Source organism: Oryzias latipes (assembly GCF_053564925.1).
Source record: "Oryzias latipes strain Hd-rR chromosome 1 unlocalized genomic scaffold, Olatipes_Hd-rR_3.1 chr1_Y".
Lineage (NCBI taxonomy): Eukaryota > Metazoa > Chordata > Actinopteri > Beloniformes > Adrianichthyidae > Oryzias > Oryzias latipes.
This window is the reverse complement of record NW_027616335.1, coordinates 7,883,808-7,899,343: the sequence shown is the minus strand read 5'-3', so window position 1 is coordinate 7,899,343 and position 15,536 is coordinate 7,883,808. Positions and strand designations below refer to the sequence as shown.

At 40.4% G+C, this 15,536-nt stretch overlaps 2 protein-coding genes and 1 long non-coding RNA gene across 6 annotated transcripts; 2 read left to right on the top strand and 1 right to left on the bottom strand.

The window, feature by feature from the left end:
* Positions 1-834: 834 nt before the first annotated feature.
* LOC101167424 (galactosidase, beta 1) lies at positions 835-7,614 on the bottom strand. Of its 4 annotated transcripts, none has more exons than XM_004085465.5 (16): positions 7,422-7,614; positions 6,904-7,073; positions 6,656-6,806; positions 5,075-5,135; positions 4,907-5,001; positions 4,652-4,832; positions 4,411-4,469; positions 4,211-4,332; positions 3,481-3,521; positions 3,291-3,403; positions 2,631-2,705; positions 2,444-2,533; positions 2,253-2,366; positions 1,961-2,092; positions 1,593-1,832; positions 835-1,345 (listed from the first exon to the last, which is right to left on the bottom strand). In XM_004085465.5, the coding sequence occupies exons 1-16, from the start codon at positions 7,482-7,484 to the stop codon at positions 1,091-1,093; spliced, it is 1,962 nt and encodes a 653-aa protein (XP_004085513.3). In that variant the 5' UTR covers positions 7,485-7,614; the 3' UTR covers positions 835-1,090. The 4 variants fall into 4 exon arrangements, with proteins under 4 accessions (XP_004085513.3, XP_020556527.3, XP_020556526.3 ...); XM_020700868.3 differs by having other exon boundaries at positions 6,656-6,826; positions 6,904-6,991; positions 7,422-7,595; XM_020700867.3 differs by having other exon boundaries at positions 6,904-6,991; positions 7,422-7,593.
* A 1,357-nt stretch (positions 7,615-8,971) lies between these two features.
* Positions 8,972-11,209, top strand: LOC144990333 (uncharacterized). Its single transcript, XR_013654328.1, has 4 exons — positions 8,972-9,100; positions 9,817-9,997; positions 10,070-10,200; positions 10,382-11,209. It is a non-coding gene; the product is annotated as an uncharacterized LOC144990333 (long non-coding RNA).
* Positions 11,210-11,963: 754 nt separating this feature from the next.
* On the top strand, positions 11,964-13,898 carry LOC144990332 (uncharacterized). Its single transcript, XM_078943520.1, has 4 exons — positions 11,964-12,572; positions 13,361-13,490; positions 13,579-13,653; positions 13,750-13,898. The coding sequence occupies exons 1-4, from the start codon at positions 12,067-12,069 to the stop codon at positions 13,858-13,860; spliced, it is 822 nt and encodes a 273-aa protein (XP_078799646.1). The 5' UTR covers positions 11,964-12,066; the 3' UTR covers positions 13,861-13,898.
* The last annotated feature ends 1,638 nt before the right edge of the window (positions 13,899-15,536 follow it).

Genomic DNA, 15,536 nt, shown 5'->3' with positions numbered 1-15,536 from the left:
ACCCACTGTGTTGATGTGTTTATTGTTCTCATTTTAACATAACAAGTCTCCCTGTAATTTCAACAAGCAATCTTTTTCTTTATTTCTTTCCTTTTGCCCCATAAGACATCATCAGTGACAACAACTATAATCAAAACTGTGAATCAGATGTTTTTCCTCTTTACCACGCCTTCAAAGTTCTCGTTTGAACATTTGCTACTCCACCCGGGCTTGAATGACCAGATCTAAGCTATTCCTTACCTACCTTCTTCTCCAAGTCTTCAAATGGGTGGCCTCCAAAGGCGTAGAACACCGAATAGCACCCGCTGAGGGAATGCACAATACTTCAAGTGTTTTCTTACAGGTAGCCAAAACCAGGTATTTGCATTCATGCACTCTCAAAAACAAAACAAAAAAGAACTTTGATAATTTTTCTCTGTTGTTGAAAATAACCTTTTCACAGGTCTCTGAAAGAACATCAGACATCAGCAACATATAAGTCAGTTCACCCTTTGGGGATTCTTCACAGCTAACTGGAGAGCGTCAGCCCACAACATCATTGAAAAAAGGTTCAGCGCACTGTCTAGTGGGTCTAGATGACCCAACTCCCAACGTTAAAGTGCCTAGGATAGCACAAGGGTTACAAAAGCTTTGCAAACAATAAAAATAATTATTAACCTACTAATTAATGATTTGTGAACCTCACTGGTGTCCATGGATTACATGAAATCTTTCCACCTTTATCCACCTTTGTCATGGTAGGGAGAACACGTCAATGTAAGGGTGGGGTCATCTAAGATAGCACAAGGGTTAATATCTAGGTTTGACCAAAAAAATGAATTATTTACACCTGGAAACATATATTCCTGTTTATTTTGAATAGAAAACTTTGTTTAAATGGACTTCAAGGTAATATGAAATGGCTTTTTGCAGAAAAACACTGTGAGAGACAATACAGGGGATGCACAATCAGTGAGGTAGGCACGCACAAATGACTTTGACATAAAGATTTTCCCTCAATTAAAATCCTACATAAAAATTCAAACTGATTAAACTCACAAAAAAGTTTAGCGCAAACTGGGTTGTTTATTGCAGCAAAGTTCCCCTGTTATCAAAGTAAATCTTCCTTTGCAAAGAGTCTCCTGTGCTGTTCATCCTCGGACTGGACTGTGGCGTTAAGGATGGGAGTGGCAGAGAACTCCACAGTGCACGGCTGGGGATTGCAGGAAGCCCCTTCGAGCTCCAGGACGGTCACGTTGTTGGGTGCAGCTGTGCTGAGAAGGTTGACCGGCACAAAGAGTGTCATCTGAGGCCCTCGAGCCGGCCAGTAACGTCCCAAATTAACACCGTTAATCCAGATCTGCCCCTAAAAATAAACAGAATGAGTGGGATTCTGATTCTGTCATATCAAGTGTAAAATGAATGAAAAAAACAAACAAAAGAACTCAGAAATCATTATTTTCTTTTAACATTGACAACTGATTGACAAATCTTTATTCAGAGCTGCTTCATCCTTTGTCTATTAAGATGTTTTCTATCCTAAAAGACTAAAATAAACAAAGAAAACAAATCCTCTAAATACCCGTTAGGTACAAAGACTAGACTGAACATGCCTTCCTCCAGTTGGGCAGTTTGATGTAGGTGTCTTGGGGGAGGTCTGGGATGCCGTCTGGAATTATGAAGCTTCCTCCATAGAAGGCTGGTGTGGACAGAGAGGCAGGCTGAGGAGGGTTTGCCCATGCAGAAGGTGTTTCTCCAAGACGGCCCTGGCTGACAGCATCATCTATGCTGAGACCATACATGGTCCAGCCAGTGAGTGTATCCTTGCCCAAGGTCAGGTTGGACACCAAACCCTGACATCCGATGACAGCAGTTAAAAAATGGAAAAATTCTAATGACTATCTACTCACTTTTTGTCAGTTCAACAGAGGTAAAAGGCCATTCAGTGGATCTTTAGGCTTGAAAATGCATTTTCATGAACCTTGAAGTCGTTGATGCCTTTCCCGTAGTTGATCCGGCCCATGTTCTCTACCAGCATGTCCAGCTGACTGCCAGCTTTCCCGGTCACATTGATGCTTATGACTTTGTTCCTTTCAAGGATTCCTGCAGCCACCTTTGGAGCATATATTAAAAGAAAGAAAGTGCCTCAGAATTTCATAAATTTTAAAATACTACAAACTTTAATACCAATCGAAAATCCTTTATGTCATACAATATCTAAGAAAAGCATAGAAAAGCATTGTAAACATCTGATGGTGAAGAACAAGACTCACCCCATCTACAGAAACATACGCCCTGTCGTGAACCCCATTTAGAGGAGATGACAGGGGCGTGGGCTCACTGCAGGTCACAGGCAATGTGGTTCTGTAAAGAACATACCCATAAGCCTAGAGGTAGAAAGAAAATCATTACAAGCCCAAGTTTATTTATGAAAGCTGAAGAATAACATCTTTTTTAAGAATACCTGATTTAAATCTATGAAAGTCTGAGGATACGTGCTTTTGACAGGACCAGAGAAAGACAAGATTTCCAGAGCGTCCGCTACTGTCTGCAGCTAAAGGGACGGAGGATCATAGTGTAAGTACAAAGAGTAAGTACAGAAATTCGAAGCTAAAATGTTCAGGAACTAAATACCGGAACGGAGATCCAACCTTCTTCATGGTAACGGCCCCGTATGCGTATTTGGGGGTCGACGGTGGAACTGGTCCCTCTGGGATTCTCCGATACTACAATGAGAACATCTTTAGTGAAACAGTGTATCTGTGATGAAAATTGACTGTATATGACAGCTGGACTGAGTGACCCCTCCCCTCTCGTGTTCCAAACAGGAAGTACCCTCTGCTCAAAGCCAAAAAAATCCCACAGATTAAGAAATAAACAGCTATTACTCACTCATTGTATTCTTGTGCCAATAACTTTTTAACATGTCCTTGCTAATCCTAATATTTTTTCACTATATTTCTTCGGCAGTGCAAGTTATTCAAAGTATAAACTAGCCAATCAGATGCCTCAATAAAAGCAGGTGGCCTCACGTCCAACATTCAAAATGTTTGATTGACAGATTTCGTGAAGCCCCCTTTCAGTGGAAGGGGTGTGGACTTCCAACAGGCTCACAATTAATTGTCCAGGGTGGTTGCCATAGAAACTCAGACTGACGCGGACAAATCACTGCTTACTAATGCTGTTTGGTTCCAACATGGTGGTGACTGAACTAACGTCATTTCATTGGAACTGAAAATAGTCCGTTTTCTTTGCTCAGTCCAGTTCTCTTATACGGTCAATCATGCTGATAGATGACTGTCTGTTCTCACCATTCTGATGACCTCTCGGATGGCAAAGTATTTTTCGGTCAGGTCACCTGCCTCCGTCAGCGGAGCGTCATAGTCATAGCTTGTGGGCTGTGCACTGTAAGGTGAGTTAGCACCTGGAGGTGAGATAGCGGTGACCCTGTGGTAGGGGGTTACTTCAAACTCATGTGGTTTTTACGTACAGCACACTCACCATTCCAATAGCCAAAGTTTGTTCCACCTATGAACATGTACCTGTAGGAGAGGGAAGGCAAGAGGCTAAAATATACAAACATCTGTGATGGATGGAAAAAGCCTGGTTGCCCTAAATTTGTCAACAGGTTTTGAAAACACACTCCGATGAAAATGATGTTTGTAGCTTTTTTTGTGGCATTTTCTGACACATATTAGGACAATTAAGCTAAAATTACCATTTTGAAACATTTCTTTATTCCAATCGTTAGGAATCAGGAGCAGATGAGAAATGCCTTTGGAAAATATCGTATTTTTTAAGTAGAAAATGCAATTGGCAGGTCACAAGCTCCCTGCTTCGCTCCATTCTAATGCATCCACTTATAGATGACTGGATCCGTGCACATCATTTTTTTCCTCGTGCACGCTGGAATCCGCCTCAAAACTGTAGGGCTGGATAGCTCTGACATTGCTCTCCATTTTGGTTGCACCGGTAATGTTATATTGGGGTTGTGAAGGGCTGTAAGCCAGCGGGAGAGAGTGTAAAAAGATGGATGAAGGGAAGTGGGAGTAGGGTTTCAAAATGGATCAAAAGACGATCGAAGTGGGACTTTATCGTTTAGTCTTTAAAGCAGCAAACTGCGAGTAAATAAATCTGTGATCACATACGTCTTCGGAGATTTCTCCAGAAACCCCAAGTTTAATCCTGTATCTTAGTGGATAATTGGCAACTCAGCACAGCAAAGACTCACATGTTGACATTTGCTCCCATTGCCAGCTGCTGGTTGAGGGACTTGGCCACCAAATCTGGGGATACAACCGAGTGACGAGATCCCCAGTGGTCCAACCAGCCAGTGTAAAACTCTGAGTTGACCTGTGGAGGAAGACAATGATGATTCGTGTTGTAAGAATTCAACTGAAACACAAAAATCAAAAGGTGGGAGACACTTGCCAAAGGTCCATGAGGCTCAGCATGGCGCTGTGCCTCAAAGGCTGCAGTTATATTTGAACCTGGAAAAGCCAGAATGCAAAGATAACGATTACTTTTTTTATTCTTCTTCTTCCTGTGTGTGACTTCTCCAAAAATGAGCCAGTTTGAACACCAGCAGGAAGCCAAATGTTCCAACAAAACTCTTATTGCAGCACTCTGCCAATAGTCATGTGTAATCTGCAGAATACAGGTGAGCACTGACCTGGACCAAAGTCCACAGTGGCATACAGGCCCTGTATGGCGCCACACTTCAGGTAGTTCAGGCCAGCGCCATCTGTGGTGAACAGAACCACGTCCTCCCCCAGGTGAGAGCGGAACAGCTTGGTCAGGTGGCGCATGTAGTTGTAGTCACAGGCAAAGTAACTGCCATATTCATTCTCAACCTGAACATTCAATACAAAGTCTCATCCTCCTCCAAGTTCTGAACTCAGGCGGTGCGCAGGAACATCTCGCCCACCTGAACAGTAATGATGGGGCCGCCGTTCTGATAGAGGTAGGGCTTCATCATGGGCAACAACTTCCCCATCCATGTATCCACAGCTGCCACGTAATCTGGAACGGGTTGCCGCCGGTTACAGAGGTGATGACTGGGCTCAAAAGTTGTCTCTTTGAGATTGATGCTCACCTGGATCAGAAGATCGCAGCACAATGTCTTTCTTACTGAGAAGCCAGGCTGGCAGGCCGCCCTATTGGAGAGGTAGAAACAAACAAATAAAGCTTCAGATCAAAAGCAAAGATCTCTGCTGCAAATGATTTACCTTTCAAATAAAAAAAGAGTGCAGCATGCTGAAAAAAACGTGACTACCTTTATGCCTTTCAGAAGATGATGAACTATATTTATTTCCTCCTTTTTTAACTAACCAATGACATTCCACTTGCTCAAAACCTGTTCTATATCTTATCTGTAGAAAATGTGAGTAGATCAGGTTTTTAAATACAATTAAAATAAATAAATTAAAAAAGCCTGCGGATTCAGAGATGTTAGCTTAGAACAGCCATCAACTACAAGCATAAAACTCTCAGGAATCTTGTGCAGCAAGCATCTGTTCCCAAACAAAGTTACAAAAATGAAGTTTTATAGAAAGTCAAACGGCATAAAAAAATTCTGCTTAAAGATCCACTCAGATGACTATTGTTTTTTGGTGTTTTTAACATGATCTTGAGGTATTTTTCTTATGATGGAAACAATTATATAAAGAAAATTAAGTATTTCTCAGTATTTCTTTATTCAAGTCATTCAGAGCAGACAAAAATAGGTGAAGAAATATAGTATTTGTAACGTAGGAAATAAACTAGGCGGAACACAAGCTCCCTGCTCCGCTCCATTCTGATGCATCCACTTGCAGACAAATAGATTCATGTTTGTCTTTATTTTCGTTGTCGGAGCTGACTAACTGTACGGCTGGGTAGATCCAATGTTTTCTGCCATTTTTGTTGGACCAGTGATGTTAGGTTGGGGGTGTAATGGGGCTGTAAACTAGCAGGAGAGTGTGTAAAGCACAGCTGTCAAGCTCCAGCCCTCCATAGCTGGTGTGGTAGACTTTAGCCAAATATGCTGCTATTGCAGCTCCATATAGGCAAAACACACCTGATCCAGGTGATCAACTGTGGATAAGGCAGGATTTCTTAAAAAAAACAGCAGGAGGTCAACCCTTGAGGCCTGAAGTCTGACACCCCTGGTGTAAACGGATAGCTCTTGGTTATGGGTGACGGGAAATGAGGGCGGGGTTGCTCTGCACCATCGGCTGTCGCCCACAACTCAGAGGAGAAATTTTTATGAATTATTGCAGCTTTGTAGAAACTATGTCCCAGAAAATAAAAGTTTTTTTTCTTTTGACTAAAAACATCATAATCACAATAAAAAGACCACTGGGGACACTTTTACAATAGATCAAAAGACAATTAAGACTTTAATTAACTTAACATTGTTAGGCCCCTCACTATTAAAGTAGAGCTGAGCATTGTGTGGTCTTTTTTAAAAAGTGATCATCTTTTCCATTATATTTCCTTAACAGCACGCCTTCTTGGCTGAAAAAAACACCATCATGTGACACCATGAGACTTTAGATTGAACTTTATTCATGTTCGCTCTGCTTTTATGATTACAGCTCATTTGTTTAACGTCTGTCAGCTGTGAGAAAAAAAAAACAATTTCTGTTTCTTTTCTAGACTCTGCAAAGACAAATACTCAAAGCGATTCACTCACCATCTCCCACTCTGCGCATATATAGGGTCCTGGCCGAAGGATGACCAGTAAGCCGATGTCCTGGGCCAGTTTCAGGAAGTATTCCACATCCCTGTCCCCGCTAAAATTGTACATGCCAGGAGATTCTTCGTGGTAGTTCCAGGGAATGTACCTGCATCCAAAGATTGACCCCTGACATTTATAATCCCCCCCAAAAAAGTGTGTCAGCCACTCACAGACCAGATTTCCGAGTGCAGAGAGGAACTCACGTCTGGATGGCGTTCAGCCCGGCCATGTACATCTTCACCAGTCGGTCTTTCCAGTAGACTCTGGGGATCCTGCTGTAGTGGATGCTTCCTGAAATGAAGCGGAACCTTTGGCCATCTTTACGGAAGCAGTCAGCGTTATAGTCCAGGCTGAATGAAGGTGCTGCCCAGAGCTGCAGGTCACAACATTACGAAAAATAACACGAGACATTATAAAGCAACTACAGGGAGAAATGTTTATTGATGAAGGAAATGACTAAAGAAAAAAACATTAAATTGAAATTGTGTACGCTTTTTTTGTCTGAATATTCTTTAAAACCATTTTAAGCCTTTTAAATGACATATTTGAAATTAATACAAATATTTAAATGAAAAGCAAACACAATACTATCTTTTTACATATAAAAACCGACCCCAGAGCTTTGTTTAATAGTATTAATTATATTAACAGTATACACACATCCTTAATAAACAGAACAACATGATAGACCTGGAGAACTACAATGTAAAGTTAAACTTACCCGTTGTACAGACAACACCGTAAGCAGGAAGCTAAGTCTCAACAAAGACAAGATCAGTCTCATTTTGAATTCTGCTGCTCCGTTCTGTTTATAACCTTTTTTGTTTAATCAAAACTCCCAACGACAGAACCGCTGAGGAACTGAATTTCCTGAGTGCTGTGTTTTGAGCAGAGCGGCATCACGAGACGCGGAAGTAAAATCACGTGACATGTTGATGCAGTGATTTAATGCAACCGCACGGTGGCACTATTTTGCAATTTCTTTTCCCCAAACACGAGTCTTAGATTTTCATTTTATTTTTACCTTTCACACGAGGTGTATACTTCTCAAAGATGTTGAAGAATTGTTATGTGGTAAAAATAAACAAACAAATAAATGAATAGCATGTAAAAAAATAGCTTCCAATTTATGGATCTTCTTATTGCACAAGATTACCCAAATGTTAAATGACGTTCATACAGTCTATTCCCCTTGTCTTGCCTGCTTTTTTTTTTTTTAGCAATGGGCTTGGATATGCAGGTTTTACTTTAGATAAAACCAAATACATTTATATCGATTACATTGGAATTAATCATTAAATTACTTTTTATATATTTGCTTTTAATTGAAGTAATAGCTAGCTATTTTTATTAAAAAACTGAATCTTGTCTTTTTGCAGATGACATGAACCTTTTTTTGAAATAATTGAAAATATTTAACAAAAGAAAATGAAAAACTGAAATTAAAAAGTGTTTGATTTCAAGTAACAGTTGCTCGCACTACTTTAAAACAAATGTGTTGTTTATGCATTTATTTATTTATAATATTGTGTTAAACTTTGGAACCCACAAAAGAATGATTTGAAAAGATGTTTACATTTTCTCCAGTTTAAAAGAAAGTGTATAGACAAAAGACATGTGAGAGTTATGATAAAGTCTATTAGTGTTTGTTCTGGTATCACAGAACATTTGATCTGTCCGTACTTGTTCTCGGTCAAAACTTAAATTTGATTACGTCACTGCCTCTCTTTGGTTTTTTTCAAAGCCATTATTATAACCTTAATGTCTATTGATAACAGTTATTTTATAACAGTTTGTTTGTCTGCATTTGTTCCTTGTGCTGCTTTACAGTGCTCTAACGGTATTTTTATTTATGAACTTTATTGACAAATACTGTAAATACAGAACATCATACATGACCATCATATATGGTCAGTGCACAAGACATTCCATACCTTGTCCAAATTTGTTTGAGTCAAACAACAATAGATTATTGATTTTCCAGGTTAAAAGAAAGAATAAAGGCACTTTAACTCAAAACAAAAACACTAATTATAATAATAACCTTCTTTTTGATGTTTTAAATTAGACTGTTTTAACAGGTTTTGTATTGGTGCAGGATTGAATACTTCATACATAGGCTGTGTCCGAATTACCGCCCTAACCCCTATATAGTGCACTATATAGTGCGGTCGCCATTTTGTAGTGCTGTCCGAATCTACAGTTCAAAAATCATGTGCACTAGAAATTTCCCAGAATTCTCTACGAAAAACCAGTGTGGATCGATGCTCACTCGATCGGCGAATATTGCCCAGAATGCACTGCGTTCATACCAGAATGCATTGCGTGTGACCCACAATACACTGCGTTTGAATTATTCAAAGATGGCGGACGGTTGCGCTAGAAAGAGGACTTAAAAATGTAAGTATATTTAAAAGTATCTTGTATATGTTGTAAAATATATTTGTAAATACGTAAGATGACTTGTTTAATATGTTATATTCCTCAATCGACAACCTACATTGTTTTGAAGCTCATCAATTTCGGTAATGCTAAAGCTAACGCTAGCGCGAATTAGCATTGAAGGCTAAAAACAAACGCTGTTGATATTACATAAAAAAGCAGTGAGTTCTAACCGTAGTCATAAGTTATTAACACATTTTTAAAATGTGTTTATATATGTATGGACAGACGAGGATAAGGAAAATCTGATCCATCTGTGGATGGAGAAAGCCTGTTTGTTATCAGGCAAGCTCGTGCCGGATGGGAGTGAGAGACACTTGATCAGATTTGTATTTATTTATCATTAAACTGTAATCGTTGTCATGTTGGGGTAACGGTTGTTGTTGAAAGAGGAGAGGAGGAAAGAGCAAGAAGGGACAAAGAGTGACAGGAGAGTCTGTTAAGCTTACCTGAGTTTAAAATATTGTTCAAAAATGTAACGTCGTCGTTGTTTTTGCAATTTGTTTAATAAATGCATGAACAAAAATGAATTATTTAAATGCATTATTTAAATCTGAGCCATTTTTAACAATCTCAAAGGGATTTTCATATAAATATCAAATGTACATATTTACATTTTCGTTTTATGTTAACATTTATTTTTATACATCTTAACAATAATCCTGGTCTTCTAGAGTCATGTGTGTCACAGTTGGAGCTGAAAGGAATGCAGAGATTTGTCCTCGCAGACGGACGCCACTTTCCCCGTCCTACTGGTTCCTGGTGTGGCTCAACATCTGTGGCTCCCAGCAGTCCCCTTCGCTGATGCACAGATTGTGCAGAACTGAACTGCAGGCAATGATTTTCATTGCAAAGGTTGGTTTTACTTCCAGTGCCCCCAGAAATATTGCTCTCCTCCTCATTTGCCAAATGCTCTCTCCACCACAGAGCGTGTTCTGGAGTGGTTCTGGTTGTAACGGGCCTGAACCGCATTCCTCATGGGTTCTCTGTAGGGTGTCAGCAGCGTGATGGGATGAGCAATGCAGGGATACCCACCATCACCCAAAAGGATCCTTCAGGTGGGTAATGTTTGATTTACATAAATGGGGCTTTTACGTAGAACCTGTGAACTGTGGACTGATCCTTGAACTTGATTCCCAACAAAAATATCTCTAAATTTGGCTTAGAGTCACCTACAGCCTGCAGTTGAATGGAATAAAAAAGCTTCCTGTTAAAATAACAAGCTGTATTTTCTTTTAGGGCCTTTATTCTTCAGTGGCAGCTCTCAATGCTCCCCACGACCTTTTGGAAGGTGGAAGACCAAGCAAGCTGCTATAAAACCAGAGGTGACTTATGGTAGTTCATTCCCACTGGATGCTGGGTGACCCTGCTCATCAGCTGGAGGATGCGGTCTGCCGTCCTGTGGACAACGTCACTCACAGTGGACCGTGGCATGTAAAGGGCCCTGGTTACCACACCGTAAGATGCGCCACATGCCAGCCAGAAAAGAAACACCAGGACCTCAGTCTCCTGTGCCCCCCCCCCAGAGTGTGAGGAACCCGAAGCTGCTCCACCAGATGCTCAATGGTCCTGCGGGTCAACCGATCTGCGGGTCTGCCGGTCTGGTTTTGTGTCGGACTGACCGTCAGCGTGAAGGGCCACGACAGACACCTTTATGTTGGCAAAGCAGTAGAGACGTGGAAGACCCTGGAAAATAGAAAAATAATTATTTCATTGAGAAAATTAAATCTGATTTTTTTTAATGTTTCATTTTATTCTGATGTCTTACATTTTAGTTTATGACGTATTTATAAATGCTGGAAAATCGCGTGTTTTTTGGCTGGGTTTTTGGATTTTTATATAAATATTTAAAAATTAAAGTATTTTTGTTTAAATCAAGTTATATGGTTTGACTCTGAATAAAAAATACTAAACTTTGATCTCACAAGTGTTTCATGTAGTTAGACTATACAGTTAATAGTCCAGTGTTGAAAAAGAATTTTAAACTCTTACCCAGCAGACTGTGTAACCTTGAGCACAATTAGTGACAAATGCTTAAATTGAACTAATAAAAAACTTTAAGTTTAACTCACAGGTTGTTCATGTCTGGCCAGGGCTTCCAGAGGAAATCTTCTGAGACGTCTGCTTCTCCTTGCCGTCCTGTGATGGTGCATATCTGCTCGTTTTTGGTTTGATCCCATCAAAAACGGTTGAATTATTGCCAGGAACACGGACAGATTCATATTTAAAGCTATTTTCAGTAAGGTAGAAGAGAAAACTACAGAAAAAAATGCCTCCTCGCAAGAGCCCGTAAATCGTTCAGCGGCACAAAAATAAATATTGCCATGGAGTAATAACATGGGGGTTTATTTATCAACTAATACATAAAATCTACACCAATGTGTTTGTAATTTTATTATTTATAAATCAGCCACATTTTCCATGATCAGAACTCAGCAGATTCATAAATAGTCTTCATAAAATGTTCATATTTATTATATTTTTAATTTGACAAATGGGTGTCATTCTCCGCGTTAAATAGAAGTAGTTCCCCTCCAGACCAGGTGGTGGCAGTAATGCGCCACTTTGTTTCCGTGCCAAGCGCCATTTGAAAACACCCGAAAGAGAAAACTAGTGAGCACGGGTGTCCGAATTGCTTTGAAAATTCAGAGAACTATATAGAGAACTATATAGTGCCGCACTATATAGGGTTTTAGTAGTTAGGGGTTAGGGCGGTAATTCGGACACAGCCATAGTCTCTACAAACGCCAACTGCAGGCTGCACCTTCGCTGTCTCACCTGTAGGTGGCAGTAATGCGTACTTTTGTTTCACATCTCACGTTGAAACCCGGAAACAGAATGACGTATGGCAGGAAAGTACAGTCTGGACCCACGTGGGTAAAGTTTTTCACAGTTTTTATGTTATTGACCGCAAAACTGACAATATGCCCAAGAGAGTGAAGCCCACGGTGGAAGAAAATCCCGCTCCCGAAGGAGGACACGAGGAGGAGCCGGTCCAGGAGGAGCCGAGACGGACCAGGAGTGGCCGCAGGTTGTGCACTCCCGCCGCCTCGGTGAAGACTCCGAGCAGAAGGACGAGGCGCTCTGTCCTCCAAGAGCTGCCGGCAGTGGAGGCACAAAACACGGTAGGACCAGAGAACAAACCCGGTGATCCCCTCGAAGACGACTGCAGTGGGTCAACGAAACCAGAGTTAGAAAACCACAACGAGGAGCCGGTGGGGGAAGCAGCCGGCGATGAAGCTAGCGGAGACCACCATGACGTGCTAAAATACGAGCCTGTAGAAACGGTTCCTCCTGCGAGTTCAGAAACCATCCCAAAGAAAAAGAAGAAGAAACCTCCTCCTGCTGCTCCAAACGTCAAGCAGAGCGCAGTCATTCCTTTGGGAAAACCCAAATCAGGACGAGTGTGGAAGGACCGAAACAAACAGCGGTGAGGAGCAAAAAGTCTGTCTGCTTGTTCTCTTCTGAACCTTCACCCATCTGACGGAACACTTCCTAGAATGTGGGGGCTCTAGTCATGATAATAACAATAAGAATAATTTACTCCTCAAATTTTTCGTTTTTGGCCACTAACTGGTATGTTGTAAATTAGTATTAATTTGTTTACAAATTAGTATTTAAATATCTTCAATTCTCACTAACTTATGCCCACAAAATGCTCATTTGACCACATGCAATTTTGACAAAATTTTGACAAAATTTTTTGGCCGTGAAACGCTTAATTGTGGCCGCAAAATGCAAATCTGACTACACAAGCTACCAATTTTTTAGCACAAAAATCTTTTTTCTGTGGTCAAATTGTTAAAATGTTAATTTTTTGTTGCCATCAAGTACTTAATTTTGGCCACAAAATGGAAATTTGAAGGCACAAAATACTCACTTGCAAATAGAAGGGTTAATATCTGGCCATGAATTACTTATTTGTGCCTACAAAATGCTAATCAAATGTTTATTCATGGTCATGAATTACTAAACACTCATTTAAGCACGCAAAATACAAATTTGAGGCCACAAATGATTAGTTTGAGGAAGCGTTTTTTTGTAACTAAGGGTTTTCTTAAAAAGAACATTTTCTTATTTAACTTCTTACAAACATCTAAACATTTTCTTTCCTTGTTCATTTAATTGTAAATATTATACTTTTCTTTTGCTGAGTTCCTCTCAATGATCCATTCGAATGTCTGTCTCCACATATGTGATGGGACGCTTTTCGTCCAGGTTCTCTGCTTTGCTGCGAGACAAACCACTGTGTTCCTCATGGGAGAAGAAGATGGAGGCCAAGCGGGAAAAGGAGCTGGTGAAGGCGTATTCTTTGAAGCTTAAAGAGGAGAAAGCACGACAGAAGGAGGTAACGTGAAGGCGTGTGTGTGCTGAAGCACTGCAGGGTCCATGCTGTGGCCCCTCCAACAAACTCTGCTCTGTTCTGTTTTCTTTAGGAAAAAAGGAAGAGAAGGGAAGAAAACCTGAAACGCCGCGCAGAGAACGAACGCAAAGCAGAGATTGTGCAAGTGGTACGTCCGAAGCAGACTCCATGGAATTCCTCCGTTCTGATTCTCACGCATCTGCTTTATAAAACATGCCAACCTTCTCCCTAATATGTTTCATAGATCCGGAACACGGCTAAGATCAAGAGGATGAAGAAGAAACAGCTCCGCAAAATCGAGAAGAGAGACACTCTGGCTTCAAATTCAAACACCAAAACACACACAAATATTTAACACGATTTAATGTAAACATTAAATTGCCATGAAATCCACTGTTTTGTCTTGTAGTTTTACTAAAAATGTACTGACTGATCCGACTGGAGCTGTTCATAAGCCAGAAAGAGATGCTTTCTGCTTTATTTTCAGAGGAAAGTCACTCTTAAAGCATAATTCTACAATTATTTTTGTTTTTTGGTGGGGTGGTGTCAAATTTCTATCTAGTAAGAAACAAATATTTACAGAAAAAGTAGTTGCCATAAGAAACTGAATGTTGAAGAAGAACTTTATTCAAAATATGGTTTATAATAAAAAAATGTTTCAACCTATTTTCTAATTTCTGTAAAAGCTTCAACCTTTACACATTTTGGTATAGAAGATGTTCCTGAGATGTGAAAATGGAAAAAAAAAAATGTTTAAGTTAAACCAAAAAACAGAACAGATGGCATATTTTAACAATTTATTTACCGGTATTCTTACATCCCGTCTATGCAGCGATTTAGTCACAGTCCCATTCACCCACGATTACGCACTTCCACATGGCTGAAGGGTTAAAGGGATTCCAGTACTAAAATAAATGTGGTAAAAATGTTAAATTATAATAAATAAATAAAAATCATCCATCTGTTTTCTAAATTCATTTGAATTCTTTACGCCAGGGTTCCCCAAATCCAGGCCTCAAGGGCCGGTGTCCTGCTGGTTTTCCAGAAACCCTGCCTTATTTGCTGCTGATGACCTGGATCAGGTGTGTTTAGCCAATAAGGAGCTTCAATGGCAGGTTGGTTGGAAAACATTTAGGACAGTGGTCCCCAACCTTTTTGTCACCGCGGACCAGTACAAAGCAAGGCACGTTTACTGCTGCCTGTTGAAGGCAGATTTCCCTTTTTTAGCGGGTGCAGGTTCCTCTTCTGTCCCTTCATTGGACCGTTTCCCCTTGTTTGGGTTTAATTTTAGCGGGGTATATCACGTGATGTTTGGTGTCGCGTACCCCCCTGGATGGTTTGCCACTCCATCACAGGGCCACACAAATTCACAAACACACATCCTCATCTAGGGATCATTAGACTATTAAAAAAAAGGGTGAAATCAATGAATCAATTGAACAGTTTGGAATGAATGTGGTCAACTGTGCAGCAGTGGAGTATTGTGATGAGGATGGCTCAATGACTGGTTTCACTGAAATGACCTTTGAGCTGCAAGAGTTCTGCCAAACTCAGTTTAACCCTTGTGCTATCCTAGGCACTCTAAAATTGGGAGTTGGGTCATCTTGACCCACTACACAGTGCGCTGAACCTTTTTTCTTCAATGATTTGTGAACCTCACTGGTGTCCATGGATTATATGAAATCTTTCCACCTTTATCCACCTTTGGCATGGTAGGGAGAACATGTCAATGTAAGGGTGGGGTCATCTAAGATAGCATGAGGGTTAAGATTTTGCCATGCGAACAAATTATATTCAAATACCACCTTTAAAAACCCTTGTGCTATCTTAGATGACCCCACCCTTACATTGACATGTTCTCCCTACCATGCCAAAGGTGGATAAAGGTGGACAGATTACATGTAATCCATGGACACCAGTGAAGATCACAAATCATTGAAGAAAAAAGGTTCAGCGCACTGTGTAGTGGGTCTAGATGACCCAACTCCCAATGTCAAAGTGCCTAGGATAGCACAAGGGTTAATTGTAATA